The sequence below is a fragment of the Megascapheus bottae genome, chromosome 11 (genome assembly GCF_031878675.1).
Source record: "Megascapheus bottae isolate mThoBot1 chromosome 11, mThoBot2.hap1, whole genome shotgun sequence".
Taxonomy (NCBI): Eukaryota; Metazoa; Chordata; class Mammalia; order Rodentia; family Geomyidae; genus Megascapheus; species Megascapheus bottae.
Genome location: NC_143519.1, coordinates 9,462,706 through 9,478,897, shown reverse-complemented (window position 1 = coordinate 9,478,897; position 16,192 = coordinate 9,462,706). Strand labels below are relative to the sequence as shown.

General features: G+C 38.5%; 1 protein-coding gene across 8 annotated transcripts in view; it reads right to left on the bottom strand.

Moving 5' to 3' along the window:
* Positions 1 to 16,192, bottom strand: part of Dock9 (dedicator of cytokinesis 9) — a 265,843-nt gene that overhangs the window by 65,614 nt on the left and 184,037 nt on the right. For all 8 annotated transcript variants that reach the window (XM_090341935.1, XM_090341939.1, XM_090341934.1 and 5 more), the window contains exons 28-34: positions 14,733 to 14,879; positions 14,445 to 14,528; positions 13,436 to 13,547; positions 9,058 to 9,236; positions 8,713 to 8,826; positions 6,253 to 6,370; positions 1,221 to 1,354 (exon numbers count right to left, since the gene is read on the bottom strand). In XM_090341935.1, the coding sequence (XP_090198061.1) occupies positions 1,221 to 1,354; positions 6,253 to 6,370; positions 8,713 to 8,826; positions 9,058 to 9,236; positions 13,436 to 13,547; positions 14,445 to 14,528; positions 14,733 to 14,879 (888 nt within the window). The remainder of the gene's footprint in view (positions 1 to 1,220; positions 1,355 to 6,252; positions 6,371 to 8,712; positions 8,827 to 9,057; positions 9,237 to 13,435; positions 13,548 to 14,444; positions 14,529 to 14,732; positions 14,880 to 16,192) is intronic.

Here is a 16,192-nt window from a genome sequence, read left to right as displayed (position 1 = left end):
ACATACACCCGGACAAAAGAGATTTACCACTCGACACAACCACAACCATCCATGTATACAGATAATCATGTCAATGCCAGCCACAGAATATGTGACAAAATTACAAACCTTTTGTTGAGAAGGAAGATGTTTTTTCAGATATTTTTCTGACAATGAGGAATATATCCCTAAGTGGTTCAGCTGTTTATTGGTAGAGAAACTTTTCTAAAACTTCAAATAACTTAGCAATCAGTACCTAAGCTGATACAAATCTACCATGATTCCAGGTTTAACTGCCAAGCCTTTTCCTTTCTTACAAAGTATTAAACAGTTTGAGCCTTTAGTAATTTTAAGATAAAATATGAGCAAGGAAAGTGTGTTGTGGGTGGGGCACATAATGAAACAAGTAATTTCAAATTGTACCTTATTCCTAAATAATGGATATGATCAATTAAACTTTTTTGGACCTTGTACTGGACCTAATACACAAGTGCATGGATGGCTGGGTTACAAACAGTATTCTTCAGCTCTAAAAGAAGCATTTGTTCAAGGTGTTGTTCCATTGTAAAAGTTGCCTTGATCCAAGATTCAAGCAAAAACAAAACAAAATAGAATTTCAAGAGGCGAGGATGTAGCTCTGTACTCAAGCTTGCTCTAGCATGCTCAAGACCTTGGGGCCAGCACCATACCAAAAAAAAAAAAAAAAAGTATTTCAGGAAGTACACTCCATCCTTAAATAAAGCTCTGATTCACACTGACGGATTTTTTTTGTGTGTGTGTATGGTCGTGCGGCTTAAACTCTGGGCCTAGTTGCCATCCCACTTTGAACCACACTGCCACTTCTGGATTTCTGGTTATTAATTGGAGATAAAAGTCTCACGGACTTTCCTGCTTGGGCTGGAAACTCTGATGCTCAGATCTCAGGCTCCTGAGTAGCTAGGATTACAGACATGGGCTACCAGTGCTCAGACTGACTGGATCCTTTTAAGAAAACAAAAATCAAGCCAAATGTTATATGGCACATGTGCAATCTTCAGGAGGCTTGAGGCACAAGGAATGCAAGTTTCAGGCCAGCCAGGGTTACATAGTGATTTTTGAGGCTAGTCTGGACTATATAAAAAGACATTGTTTCAAAAGAACAAAACAAGCAGGTTTCATTTGACTAAAACATGCAATAAGTCTAGTTTGCACTAAATACATTAGCTCTAATAAACATTTGTGTTGAGTGAAAATGAAATTACCTTGTCTAAGGAATTGCTCTTTTCACTATTCCTTTCTGGAAGGCTATTACCCGAATCTGTGCTTATGAGTGATCCTCTTGAGTCAGCATTTCTCACACTGTTGATGTTTGGAGTTGAGGCTGTATATGGAGAAGCTAAATGGAAATCAAGACAAGAACAAAGTTTTGGTTAAGATAACAAAATAACAGTAAGCACTGACTGTAAAGGAAATGCATTTATAATACCCATTTTTGTTAGGAAGTGATTCAAGAGTGGTATTCAATTGTGTCCACTTTAAAGAAACAGGTCTTATAAAATGAGTGAAAACAAACTCCATCCCAAAACATTCACAATAAATGTCAATTCACTTATTGGCAATCGCCTTTGATTGCTCAGAGTACAGAGACATTCATTGTTTCAGAATGGGATAGAACAGAGACACACACACAAAAAATAAATCACCTAAAACTATTCAATGATCAAATTAAGCTATACAATACACACTGTATGTGTAGGAATCCCAGCAAATTTTATAGGTACACAAGACATTTTAAATTTTCAGGAAAAACAGTGATACTTGGCTTTGGAGGGAAAGTTCAGTTTCTACACTGGAGCATGCCATATGCTTTTTGATTTGGACATATTTTTGTGAAGCTGGATGTTCCGTAGTTATGATAAGAAGTACTGGAAAAAAATCAATTTTGACAAGGAAGTGAGAATAGAGGTAGACAATTAAGATTCCAAAGTATGAGAAACTATATCAGGTACACATAACTCACTAGTATGTGTGTGTTATAAATAAAATACAGCTATTTTCTTTAAATTTATTATTTTTTCATATGTTTACCAAGTTGTTAGGATATAAGTGCTTATTAAATTATGTGGTTTAAAGTACCAAATAAAGAGAACTGCTACTCATTAATAAACAAAACTGTTAACAGATAAGCAAATTTCAATAAACTTAACTGCTGGTTTTAGCCCTGGACACCAAGAACAACTATAGCAATTGGTCCATTTTTATTTTATCTTTTTGTTGTCTGCTTATTTTGTCAGTTCTGGAGGATTGAACTCAGGGCTAGGGGATATTCCTGAGCTTTTTTTTTTGCCAGTCCTGGGCTTGGGCTTGGACTTTCTCAAGGCTAGCACTCTACCACTTGAGCCTTAGCGCCACTTACGGCTTTTTGCTATGTATGTGGGGTACCAAGGAATCAAACCTGGGTCTTCATGCATGCTAGGCAAGCATTCTACCACTAGGCCAAACTCCCGGCCCCTATTCCTGAGCTTTTTGATCAAAGGTAGTACTCTATCACTTGAGGCACAGCTCCATTCCATTCCATGTATTCCCCTTCCCTCCCCTTTCCCTCTTCTCCTCTCTTCTCTTCTTTTCTTTTTATAGTTAACTGGAATTAAGAAGAGTGGTTGCCTTCTAATTGTGACCCTCAGATTTCAATCTTCTAAGTAGTTAGGATTGCAGATGTGAGCCACTGGAACCTGGCTCCAGTTAGCATTCCAGGTCTGAGACAGGGGCAGTCAGCTCCATTTTTACTCTTACAAACAAAACATTTTTGGAGCTCTCTACTATAGTTACAAGGAAAAAGAAATTTTAAGTTGGAATTGAATTGGTGGTATCTATGAATAAATAAGCATTTGAAAGCGGAATCAGACTCTTAATACTATAATTCTTTTTTGTGTGTGGGTCATGAGGCTTGAACTCCGCCTGGGTGCTGTCCTTCAGCTCAAGGCTATCCCTGGGCTTGGGCGTTGTCCCCGAGCTCTGTGGCTCAGGGGTAGGGCATCCTACTCTGGAGCCAAGCCCTATTTCCCATTTTCTAGTGATTAATTGGAGGTAAGAGTCTCAGATCCTTTTGTGCATGGCTGACTTTGGACCCTGATCCTCAGATCTCAGCTTCCTGAGTAGCTAGGATTACAGGTGTGAGCCTCCATACCCAGCTTACTATAAAATTTTTAAGGTAATAAATTGTTTTGCTACTTGGATAAGACATAAAAAATACATAATTAAAAGTAACTCATTAGATTTATACAAGAAGTTCTGGGATGAACCAGTAGCCAAGCCTCCAGAGGAAAGGCCTGGTGGAAAAAGGCCAGAGTAGAAGAAATTTTTTCACTCTGTCACTTGGCAGTTCTAAGCACAGTCTCACAGACCTAAGTCAAAGATGGCATCATTGGCACCTCACAAGCCAATCACTATTTTAAGTAGGCAAATTATTTGGCATGGTCTGAAACAGAAGTTCTAAGCTAAAATAAATAAAACAATATAGCCAGTCCCTGAGTTGAAATAAAATGTTTTTGTAAGTCACTCCATTTTTTATATAAATTCACCATTTCTCAGGCAACATCAAGGTGATCTTTATTCTTAGAAGGAAGACGTGTGACATCAAAGTTGTAAACCCTTCTATTTTCTAAAAACTTCAGTCATAAGCTTCTATTCCCAGAACAGAAAATGTGTGACTGTCACAGAACAGGTGAAAATCCTATGGAGAAACTATGATACATGATCACTGAATTATAATTATCCTAATATAATTATATTTCATAGCTAAGAGAAAACAGAATTCAGGAGAAAGAGGTCCTCTATAAAGAAAAATTAGTCCTTAAAATTTGATTTTTCAGGCTTAATTCTAAAATTAAGGTCCTAATGCAAAGCAAACATGTACATGCAGTAAATCAACATGCTTAATTTGTTCCTGGGGGTATGTGTGTGTCTAAGTATTTAATATTCTTAAAGATCTGAAACAACACATGAGTTTCATTCATTCCTCTTCCCATTGTATTAACAGCCCAATACAGTGAGTAGGTAAAAAAATGAATCTGTACCTAAAATGGCTTGCATGTGAAATGAATGAACCTCAGAGTAGGTTTTTTTTGGGGGGGAGGAGTGTGTGTCATGGGCTTGAACTCTGGTCTGGGCGCTGTCCCTGAGCATTTCAGCTCAAGGCTACCACCCTACCCCTGGGCCTGGATGCTGTCCCTGAGCTCTTCAGCTCAAGGCTACTTGCCCTACCCTTGAGCCACAGACCTACTTCCCATTTTCTAGTGATTACTTGGGATAAGAGTCTCATGGCTTTGTATTGCCTAGGCTGGCTTTAAACCTGGATTCTAAGATCTCAGCCTCCTGAGCTAGGATTACACGTGTGAGCCACAGCTCAGAGTAGTTTTTGTTCAGGCAATGAACCACTTTTAGAAATTTTTTTGTACCATGCTCCAAATTTAATTAACTAGTGAAATTAGATTCCCTGAAAGAGATACAGGGAAAAAGTTTGCTTGTTCCTGAAGGCTAAGAATCTTACGTTGAGCACTGGATGTACAAATAAGTTGCTACAACTACCAGAAATGCAAACAAAAGCGTGGATACCTTGTTCCAGCAACTAGTCAATGGCAGAGACCAGACTACCTGTCTGACCTAAGCTAGTAGCATGAATTATTGCAAATAAAACCCCTCAAAGAAGTTCACCTCCCCATTTTCATAACACCAGTTTGGTATATGGGCACAACAGGAGAGAGATACAATGAAGGCCCCAGAAGAGAAGCAAATGGAAGAACAGCAGCCAGCATTTGTTAAGTGTTTGTTGTGTGCTAGACTTTGCTTCCAGAAATTCTTATTAATGAACTTTTTGTCTTTAAAATGCTAAATGAGAATATAAATATGAAAAATATACATTAACATAAATGAGAAAAAAATTGGTACTAGTAGTATAAGACAAATTTAGGCACTGGTGTAGGCCTTCCAATTTTACATTCTACTCCATTTCACCTTAAAAATGGCGTATAATAATACAAAAGGTAAGGTCTACACTCAAAATAGACAATAGTCTTGTAAATTAAGTGGACAAAAGGGCATGTACTTTCTTCTGTACTGTTTATGGGTAGTCTAACCACCAGCCATAGAGGATGTTTCATTCATTCAAAATGTGGCAAGGAGAGGGAAAAATATCTGCAAACATCTAAGATAATTCTTTCCATTATATATACGTATTTACTATTACTGTATTTTTGAGCTATGGCTCGGTTCATATATAAATAGGAATTTTTTTTTCAGGCATTTTCTTATGGGAGAATTATTCTATTTGAATCTTGATACTTGCCATCTGCTTTCTTTCTCATAGGGGCTGTTCTTCAATGTTTTATATAGAAAAAATATTTTAGGTTAGAAGATATTTGAAAAGTGACTTCAGGATTGAATCAGCTATGTATTGCTACCTCCTTCAGAACTGTGAACAACATTGACATTTCATTTAAGTTACTAACACCATAAGTAAAATCCCAACATCTGCAAAGATATTCCCTTTCTAAAAGCATAAACAATCCAATTAAGATTATAAATAGCAAATCAACTTAAGCATTTAACAAAAATCAACTAGCACAAGCAAGTAATTAAATACAATGTGATCAGAATTCATAAGAATTCTAGAATCAGGCCGGGAGGTTAGCCTAGTGGTAGAGTGCTTGCCTAGCATGCATGAAGACCTGGGTTCAATTCCTTGGTACCACATACATAGAAAAAAAGCCAGAAATGGTGCTGTGGTTTAAGTGGTAGTAGCCTTGAGAAAGTCCTAGGATAGTAGTCAGGCCCTAAGTTCAAAGGCCAGGACTGGCAAAAAAAAAAAAAAAAAAAAAAAAAGAATTCTAGAATCACTACAGTTTATGGCAGAGGGATTTTGGTCACTAAACATCACAACCAGGAAAAGAATATTCAAGGCAGAAACTGAGACTTTCAAGTCCTAATTTGCAAGTATGATGCACCAATGAACTACAAGTCATTTGTGTCACTTGAGTGACACTAGAGAAAGGCCAATAAGAGCATGGAGGGGCCGGGAGTTTGGCCTAGTGCTTGCCTACCATGCAAGATGCCCTGAGTTTGATTCTTTAGTACCACATACATAGAAAAGAAACAAAAAAAAAGGCCATTAAGTGGTGCTGTGGCTCAAGTAGTAGAGCGCTAGCCTTGAGAAAGCCCAAGGACCATGCTCAGGTCCCTGATTCAAGTCCTAGGACTGGCAAAAAAGAAAACAAAACGAAGAGCATGGAGCATTACCAATGCCAGAGATGGCACCTAACAGGTCTTTGTGCAGGCTGTGGTCCAGTGTGTTTCCCTTCTGTGGCGTCACTAGTGGGTTTCCAGCTGGCAGAGCAAGGGGTTCTTCCTTCACAGTCTGTGAAAGGCAAAGGGAAGAAACAAAGAAAGATGATTGAACAAGACTCATCAACTGTTCTTGAAATGGGAGAGTGACTACTCTAGGAACAAGATAGAATAGCCCGACATGTACAATGTCCCTGAGTAGGAGATGAATCTACAGCATGTCAGTAAGAGTAAGCAGAGGACACTGAAGTGGGGAAGGCAGAGAAATACTGCTTTATAGTCATCACACCATCCTTTGCCAAAGCTCTGATGCTCAAATTTTCCTTAGACAACTCTGGGGCTTTCTCCCTCCTTTGTTCTTTCTAATTGCAGCACTCATTGGCATTACTCTCCCTAATAAGCCACGGGGAATTACACCCCTCAACATTGAGTCTCTGAATTATTAGAGCTTCAGGTAAACTCCCCATCAGTGGAGAAATTATATAAATTTTAAATTATATCAAAAGGACTGTTACTTTGTTGAAAGCCAAAGGAAGACCTTCTGTTTATTTTCCTCAAGATTCAAACAGAACAGGGAGACCATATTCTGTCCCGAATTACTTATTCTGTTTAAAACAGTTGAAAGAGCATGGAAGGCAGTATTGTATAGGATAAGATTAGCAGGGAATATGGGGAGCATGTAGGATGGAGGAAGTTTACACTATGTGAAACAGTGTAAACAACCCATAGATCATCTTACTATAATATTATTTTGGAAATGTATTCCTGGAGAAGAGGTAGTATACATTAAAAAAAGATGGGGGGGGGACAATGGGTCATTGTTAGGGAAAAAGGACAGAAACAAGTCTGAAAATTCTTTAAGTGTATGCAGCAACGACAAAGTGATGCGCCTGACAATGGAGTCAGCCCATGGGTACAGGATAAAAGGGAAAGGAAAGGGTACTATCTTTTCAAATTAATAGCAGATAAGCCCTTTGAGGCTAAGAAAAGAGCTTTAAGGAAAGAAAGAATACAAGTTTCAGTTTATAAAACTTTTACAAGCTTCAATAATTAAAACCAGCTGGGCATTGGTGGCTCCTATTTCTGTAATCCATGCCTGTAATCTCAAGAGATTGAGAGCTGAGGATCGTGGTTCAAAGCCAGTAGAAAAGTCTGAGAGACTCATTTCCAGAAAACCAGAAGTAGAACTGTGCCTCAAATGGTAGAACACTAGCCTTGAATAGAAGAGCTCAGAGACGGTACCAAGCTCTGAGTTCAAGCTCCATGATGGGCCAAAAAAAAAAAAAAAAAGACAAATCATTATACATAGAAGACTAAGTAAAAATAATAAAAGGCTCCAACCAAAAAGTTTGATCATGTCTGAGACCATTCTTCAGTCAGCTTAATTCCCTGTGCCCCTTTTTATAAAAGTAACTTACAAAGATAAATTAATGTGATCAGTCTTGGAGATGGGGGCCTAGTGTCCCTGCCCTTGCCATCCCTAACCTCTAGTCCAATGAGGAGAAACTGGAGATGAAAGAAATGTCTTTTCTAGGCATATTCCCATCAGAACTGGAGCCAGCATGAACTCTAAGGACACAGATTAGAACCATGCCCTTTTTGCAGCACTACCCGGAACACCACCCTCAACACAATTTTGTTGGACAAACAGAATTAGGCTACCACCATCCAAGAGTTGAAGGCTTAGTAAGTGACCTCATCTTGGCCAGCAATGTAATTTACCTAGAGTAGTATAGATTATTGACAAAGTAAGGAGAGGGTATACTGGGTTGGGCTTTTCTACTTCCCAAATCCATGTCCACCTGAAATTTCAGGACTAAATTTTACTTAGCATCTCTCGCTACTCTGGAGGCTGAGATCTGAGGGTGACAATTTGAAGCCAGCCTGAGCAGAAAAGTCCCTGTGAGACTCTTATCTCCAATTAACCACTCAAAAACTACAAGTGGCTCTGTGGCTGAAAGTAGTAGAGGGCTAGCCTTGAGCAAAAGAGCTCAGAGACAGCAAGTAAGCCCTGAGTTCAAGCCTTACAACTAACCAAAAAAAAAAAAAAAAAAAAAGGAAAAAAGAAAAGAAAAAAAGAAATTGCATTTTCCTAGATGTAATTAAAATAGAAGATAAAATGAGGTCTTACTAGAAGGGGCCTAAATCCAACCACATCACAGACCACAGCAGGGGAACAACATGTAAGGACAAAGACAGGCAATGGGATGATACACTCATAAGCCAAAGAACACTGAGGACTACCAATAACCACTAGAAGCCAAGAAAGATGCACAGACTCAGAGTCTTTTGGATTCTGAAGATACCTTGATTTCAGGCTCAACTGAGAGAAATTTTTGTTGTTCTAAGCCATCCAGTCTGTGGTATACAAACCACTAAAGCAGTCCAAAAACACATGCAATTCTGCTTACGTACACTGCCTGGGTTCACAGGGAAGGGTGATACGTCTTTCACATTGATCCGCTGGACATTTTCAATAAGCAGACCGAACAGAGGCAGATAGAGAGTGGCTATCCTTGCCTGATGACTCTGAAATGAAGACACAGAGGCTTAGTTTATTCTACAGCTCTGGAAATTGAATGGAAGTCTAAGTTATATTTGTCCATCTCTTTTATACGAACTTTTCCTATCCACATAGATATTTGACTTTAATACAAAAATAACAAAATCTTAATGCTGTCACCATGATTTTTCTGATTACTTTAGGTTACTTAAAAGACATTTATCAATGTATACTTCTTCCCCTTGGGGCCATCTTACCCTTGAGGCGTATCTGTCATCGAAAGAATGCTTTATGAGCAGGTTCTTGAGCACGCTGATGGCTACCACTCGGACCTCTCGAAATTCTTGAAGGGCAGTGCCTACTTCCCTAAGTAGCAGTCCTACCAAGAAGTGATTTCTACAGAACTCATCTGTTAGTGAGTAGTCAAGCTGGAGATCTAAAATAAGGGTAGAAATTACTTTGGTTATGGAGAATCTAGTGCTACTGAATAAAACAAAAATTAAACCCATTTTCTACATTCAGCTCACTGTCTATGTCAATATATGATGAAATTTGGTCTCAAACTAGAAAGGATTGACTCTAAAATACTGCTCTGCTTTTGTACTTAAGTACAAATAATTATACTGGATTTTGAATTTTGGAAAACATAGTATCCTATATAATTAAAATGAGATTAGTAACAATACAAATTTCTTTTTTCTTTTTTTTTTGCCAATCCTGGGCTTGAGCTCAGGGCCTGAGCACTGTCCTTGGACTTTCTCAAGGCTAGAGCTCTACCACTTGAGCCTCAGCACCACTTCCGGCTTTTTTTCTATGTATGTGGTACTGAGGAATCGAACCCGGGTCTTCATGCATGCTAGGCAAGCACTTTAACTACTAGGCCAAACTCCCGGCCCCAATACAAATTTCTTATAGAAAAAAATTGTTGATGTACAAATTAATAGAAATGTAAGAGTAATATGTACAGAAAACCATGTAATTACAGAAAGAATAAGAGCTAGGTATAGTGGTGTAAGTTTTCATCTAAGCTACTTGGGAGATAGAGGCAGGAGGGTAATAGTTTAAGGCCTGCTCAGGCAAAGTTAAGACGAGACCCTGTTTTGTTTTTATTTGCTTTTTGCCAGTCCTGGGCTTGGGCTCAGAGTCTGAGCACTATCTTTGGGTGTTCTCAAAGCTAGAGCACTACCATTTGAGCCATAGCACCACTTCTGGCTTTTTTTATGTATGTGGTACTGAGGAATCGAACCCAGGTCTTCGTGCATGCTAGGCAAAACTTTTTTTTTTGCCAGTCCTGGGGCTTGAACTCAGGGCCTGAGCACTATCCTTGGGCTTTCCTCAAGGCCAGCGCTCTACCAATTGAGCCATAGTATCACTTCCGGCTTTTTTCAGTGGATGTGGTATCAAGGAATTGAACCCAGAGGGTTGTGCATGCTAGGCAAGCACTCCACCACTAGAGGCCCTATCTGAAAAACTGGAAACATTAGTGTTCAAAGCCCTAATCATAAATTCCTTATATTACTCTAATATTTGATAGCTGGGTGTTGATGGCTCACACCCTGAATCTTAACTATTCAGGAAGCTGAGATCTGAAGATCATGGTTTGAATTGATCTAGGCAGGAAAGTCCATGAAACTGTTATTTCTAATTAACAACCAAAAAGCTAGAAGTAGAGTTGTGGCTCAAGTGGTAAAGCACTAGCCTTAGATGAAAAAACTCAGGGATAGCAACCAGGCCCTGAATTCAAGCCCCAGAAAACCAAACCAAAACCAAAACCAAACCAAACAAGAACCTTGATGTGTTTTAAATGAACAAATGAGCACATACCCCATTTATTCTGCTCTCAATAAGTAAATGAAAAATTTTTTCCTTTTCTTCTTTTATTATTGTGATTATTACTTCTTTTTCTTTCTTGTCACCCCGAGGTAGAAGCGGACTGTATTTAAAAATTAAAGAAGATGGCCATGGTGTCTGAGGCCAACCCCAGCGCTCAGCATGCCTGCATCTCCTGGCAGCCAGGTGATATTAATAGTTACTTACATGGCCAGGGATCTCGGCGCAAGTGGAGCTATCCGTGTGTATGTGCCTGGGAAAACACAAGTGTATGCCCGTGCCCAGTCCCCCCATTCAATGTCACCAACACTTTTCAAATGAAAATTTTTTCATTTCCTAAAATATCCTATTAGTTTTGTATCTCTAAAAAATTAAATTATATTCATGTTAAAGTGTAAGCTAAAACAGAAAAAACACCAAATCAAACTAATAATTCAAAAGTAAGCTAAATGACAAGCTACATGACAAAACTGAAAGCGCCTCTGGATATGAAACAGTCACAAACATGAACCTTGAAGAGGGACTGTACGTTTAAAGCAGCTAAACAGCACTCAAAAGCTGCAGGCAGCTAAAGCTAGGACAGGAGCTGCAATACTAACATATTATTAGAAGAACTTCCACAGACCCTTCTTTAACTGCATATCACAGTTACTTGTAAATCTCTTTAGCAGAAGGGGGAAAATATTCATTTTCCCTGAATAAACATATGCAAGTGTTTATACTTGTACCTAGTTGATCCAAACTACAGCTCACAGCTTGAGTCCACGTAAGTCTCTCAGAAGAGAACTACTTACAGTTTAACTGTACATGCACCGTAGCCCCGTGCTAGTGTATACATGTGTGTTTATGTGAAAGGGAGGCAAGAACTGAGCAAGTGGAATAAAAAGGAGAATGCTAAAAAGGGATCTGTCCTCATCCATATAACAAGACAAATTTTCTATATATGATCTTTGATCACCTGCCTAAGGTTCCTTTTGCTTTCAGATACCCTGGAAATCCACTGAGCACTTGTCCGAGTCTAAGGGCACCTGAAAGGCTTATTTCTCTCAGTTAGTGCTAGAGTACAATCAGGGCAGGTCAGAGTATACAACATGTACGAAAACATGTTCCCTGACCAAACATGGGCTATGAAGAGCTTCTTTCAGTGTTTATCCAGGGGGAGGAAAACAGAGTCTGGAAGCCAGTACAAATTACTCAAGTGACAGAGGGTGTGGTGAGATCTGGATGAAGGGCAGAGGAGAGCAACTGATTCCTGGTAGGGAAATGGAAGATTGTGAGAAACTCCTGGAAGCCCCCACAAAACATGTGTAACATAAACTACTGGGGAGGGGGAGGAAGATTCACCAGGGAGAGGGCTATCTGAGGCGGAAGGGGGGCAAGGGCAAGTATGAGTATTTGAAAAGCTGCGAGTAAGCAGATATGCCTGAAATATGGAGAAAAGGGGGGTAAGAGATCAAAGAGGGAGACTTACATTGGAAGTTGAGTGTTGATGATGGCTGTTCCCTCAGCCCAAGAAGCTTTCTCTCAGATCTGTGTATGATTATTTAGTTCCACCTGATATCTAGCTATCCTATCAGTCATTTTTCCTCCTTTCAAGTTTTAAACTTTCTTTGTTTTTTCTTTTTTTCTTTTTGTTGGTTGTGGGGCTTGAACTCTGGGCCTGGGCACTATCCCTGAGCTCTTCACTTCAAGGCTACTGCCTTACCCCTGGAGCTACAATGCCACTTCTGGGTTTCTAGTGATTAATTGGAGATAAGAGTCTCATGGACGTTAGTGCTAGGTTGGCTTTGAACCACAATCCTCAGATCTCAGCCTCCTGAGTAGCTAGTATTACAGGCGTGAGCCACTGAGCCTGGCTGCTTTATTTTTTTTCCTCTTTAACATTTATCTACCAATCTGTATATTTCAATTATATAAAGAGCCCAAAAATTTTCATCTAGGTTGTCTACAACTATATTCCAAAGCTAGACACACAACTAGTTCTGGGTAAATATTTGCTGAATGCATGAATGCTGACTCTGTCAGTAAAACCTGTTTGGGGGATGGTATGTCTCTGAATAAATAACTCTGCAAGTTTCCTTCTGAATTTCAGAGGTATCATTAATAGTTTGGTGGCATCCTTTAGCACTAATACTTCTGAGCACAGTAAGCTCTAAACTCAACAAATATTACTTGACAGACCTAACTCAATAGACAGAGTGAAGAAAAGAAACTCAGCATGCAAGCGTAAAAAGCATGCGAGTAAGCCATGTTGCTTTAAGTTAAATACTGCTACCACTGTGGACAAGGACTATGAAAATGGTGGAATACATTTTTGATGGGAAATAGAGCTTTTTGTTTGTTCTACTTCTTTCAGAAACATCCCAGAGAATCTAGTGTTCTCATGAGCAAGAAAGCTCCCTGAATGTTTTAGCTTTGGTACAAACAAATTTACGTTTGTCATGAGCTTAAAAATGGAAGAGTACACAGAAATGCCTAAATGAATAGCGTATGCAAGAGTTTCAGCAACTACTTGCATTCTTTTTCTTTTAGAGGAGGAAAATGCAAGAAAGCAAGCTCATATCCCACACCTACCTACAGGAGTGTCATTTGACTCCACAGCTGGTAAAAGAAAAACTGATTAATAAGAAAAATGAAAAGTAAAACCAACTATAGTGAATATTTTTATTGCTTAAACAGAGGAATTTTAATGAATAATTTTTGAAATGGAAATTTAACAGAAAAAGTTAATTCATAAATTTAAGAAACCAAGGAATTATAGCATAATCTCACTGTGAAAAATAAAAACATGCTAAAACAGATTACCTTGGTATCGCTGAATCCTGCCTTTTCCAAATGGCATTGGTAAGTTCAAAGGAATATAGTGTTCATGATTGCATACTACACGGAGAAATTCGAACTTGTATTCAAAGAGGGTCTGTAGGAAAACAAATTTAATCATCAATTAAAACTTTACTGGATGCTTTGTAGAAAGCTATTAGAAACAATATACTCAATCTTTTAGCACTAATCCTTGAACCTCTGAAAACTGCAGGTTCAATTTTATTTTACAAATTTTAGAATGGGTGCAGGGATTTATTTGAGAACTGAGAACACATTTCATTAAGCAGTGTCTGCAGTAGATTTTTAGGCATTTATTGTGTGTGTGTGTAGTTTTATATCTTGGTCGTGGGGCTTGAATTCTGGGCCTGTGCACTGTCCCTGAGCTCTTCAGGTCAAGGCTATCCTTCTACCACTTGAGCCACAGTGCCACTTTCAGTTTTCTGGCAGTTAATTGGAGATAAGTCTCATGGACGTTCATGTTCCAGCTGGCTTTGAACCATGATCCTCAAATCTCAGGCTCCTGAGTAGCTAGGATTACAGGCATGAACCACCAGCACCTAGCTTATTATTTATATTTTGTCTACTTCAAGAAAGGCTTTTAGGTGGCTTACAACTGCATACACAAACTTGATATAATTTAAAACATCTAAAGCATTTTTAAAAAGGAAAAGGAAAAAAAAGGACAAAGACAATATCACCAGAAATATGACATGGTTTCTTCTTCTGTCTTGTTAAATAACATGTGATTTATGATACATGCTTTTAATTTTGCATCTAAGAAGTCATTTCAGGTATTTTAGAAAAAAACTAATGGGTAATGTTAATTTCTCATTCTGGATTACTAAATTCCTAATATTTCATATATATTAATGTATATCTAAGAGGAGAGTGAGCTGTCTCTGGGACTGAAAGCACATTCTGATGAGAATAAGAGGAACAGGTGGATTTCCAATATGACTTAGTGAAACACAATATGCAATTGCCAACCTACCTTTGGGTCTCCAGGAGCAAAGCAGCTGATGTAGTTGTTGATCTGTTTGAAGACAAAGCCCCTGTCCATGAAGGTAAAACATCTCTGTGGAGGAAAACAAGCCATAAATGATTTCATGTCCAAGCTCTTTAAAACTTAAGCTCTATAGTAAATCAGCATTTACTATAGAGATTATTCTTTAGCATAAAAACATGTCATCAACATTACTAGAACACTTAAGCTAGTCACTATGCTAGGTAGCTACTTAAAATACGTATCACAATGACAACCTCCCCTGGATGCCCCCACCTTGATGAAGACAGCCAGGCTATGATTGGCGTTCTTAGAGGCTTCTGGGTTATCTCGAAACTTCTGAGTGATGTGTGGCATCAGCATATTCACAACAGTTTCCACTGCATGATGATAGGATGCAGGAAATCTCTGGTTTCGTAATAACTAAAAGGAATTCAAAACCAACATTTTTTTAAGTTGCAACTCTGTGCAGGGATTTTCTTCTCAGCCCATTTTTTAAAAAAAGAAAAAAATTATTCTTTCTTTTCTAAGTACTATATACATCTATTTCAATATAATAAAGATCACCTTGGGCATATTTATTAAAAAATGTGGAGATTCAAGCTCTAATCTCAGAGATTTAAAAGCAGAAACTAAGAGATCTCAGGGGCAGAAACCTGTATTTTTTACTGAGCATCTCTGGTAATCCTATACCTGTACCCCTTAGAGATCTAAGAGCAGAAACTAAGAGATCTAAGGGGCAGAAACTTGGTGTATTTTTTACTGAGCATCTCTGGTGATTCTATACCTGTACCTCTTAGAGATCTAAGGGGCAGAAACTTGGTGTATTTTTTACTGAGCACCTCTGGTGATTCTTGACCTGTACCTCTTAAAGGTCTTCTTAGAAAGCACTATCTTTGGTTTAAACTCTAGGTATTCGAACTAAAAATACACAAATCAATGGTTAGACATAAACAGTTTATCTAATTTGGCAGCAGTCTTCATAATAATTTTTCCCAGCACAAATGCATGCCTGAAAAATGTTTGACTACTGAGCAATTAGCTACCAGTACCACTGAATATTGTCTATATATCGAGTACTTACACTATATTGTTTTCCTTGTGCCACCTGAACTCAGGGCCTGTACACTGGTACCAAGCTTTTTTCCTCAGGGCTGGAGCTTTACCTCCTGAGCCAAAACTCTACTTCCAACTTTTTGGTCATTTGTTGGAGCTAAGAGTCTCATGGACTTTACTGCCCAGGCTGATTTTGAACAATCCTTAGATCTCAGCCTCTTAAAGTGGCTAGGATTGTAGGTGTGAGCCACCAGTGCCTGAATTCTACTACATATTTTTGTGTACCTTTGCATTCAAGTCTTGTACAATGTGTCTCTGTGTTTAGTGTTTATTTTACAGAGGGTTTGAGAGGTTACTTTACATGTGCTTCAGTAGTCATTCAGCCACAATGGCAGAGACCCATGTCTATCATGAGTCCCAAACCTGTGCTCTTTTTGGTACACAGAACCACAGTTTTTTTCATAAACAGAACAGTTTACTGAGAGCCTGAAATGGGAAGGATGCTAAACTAAATGCTCTATAACATTTATTCATTCTTGCTTTCATTCTAACAGCCACAAGAGGGAAGTATTATCATCTCTGTTTTGCAGGTGAATAAACAGGGCTGGGTTCAGTAAGAAGTACTAATTGAGCATTAATAGCCTTTCTTTTCTTTTCTTGTATTATACAGACAAAAATAC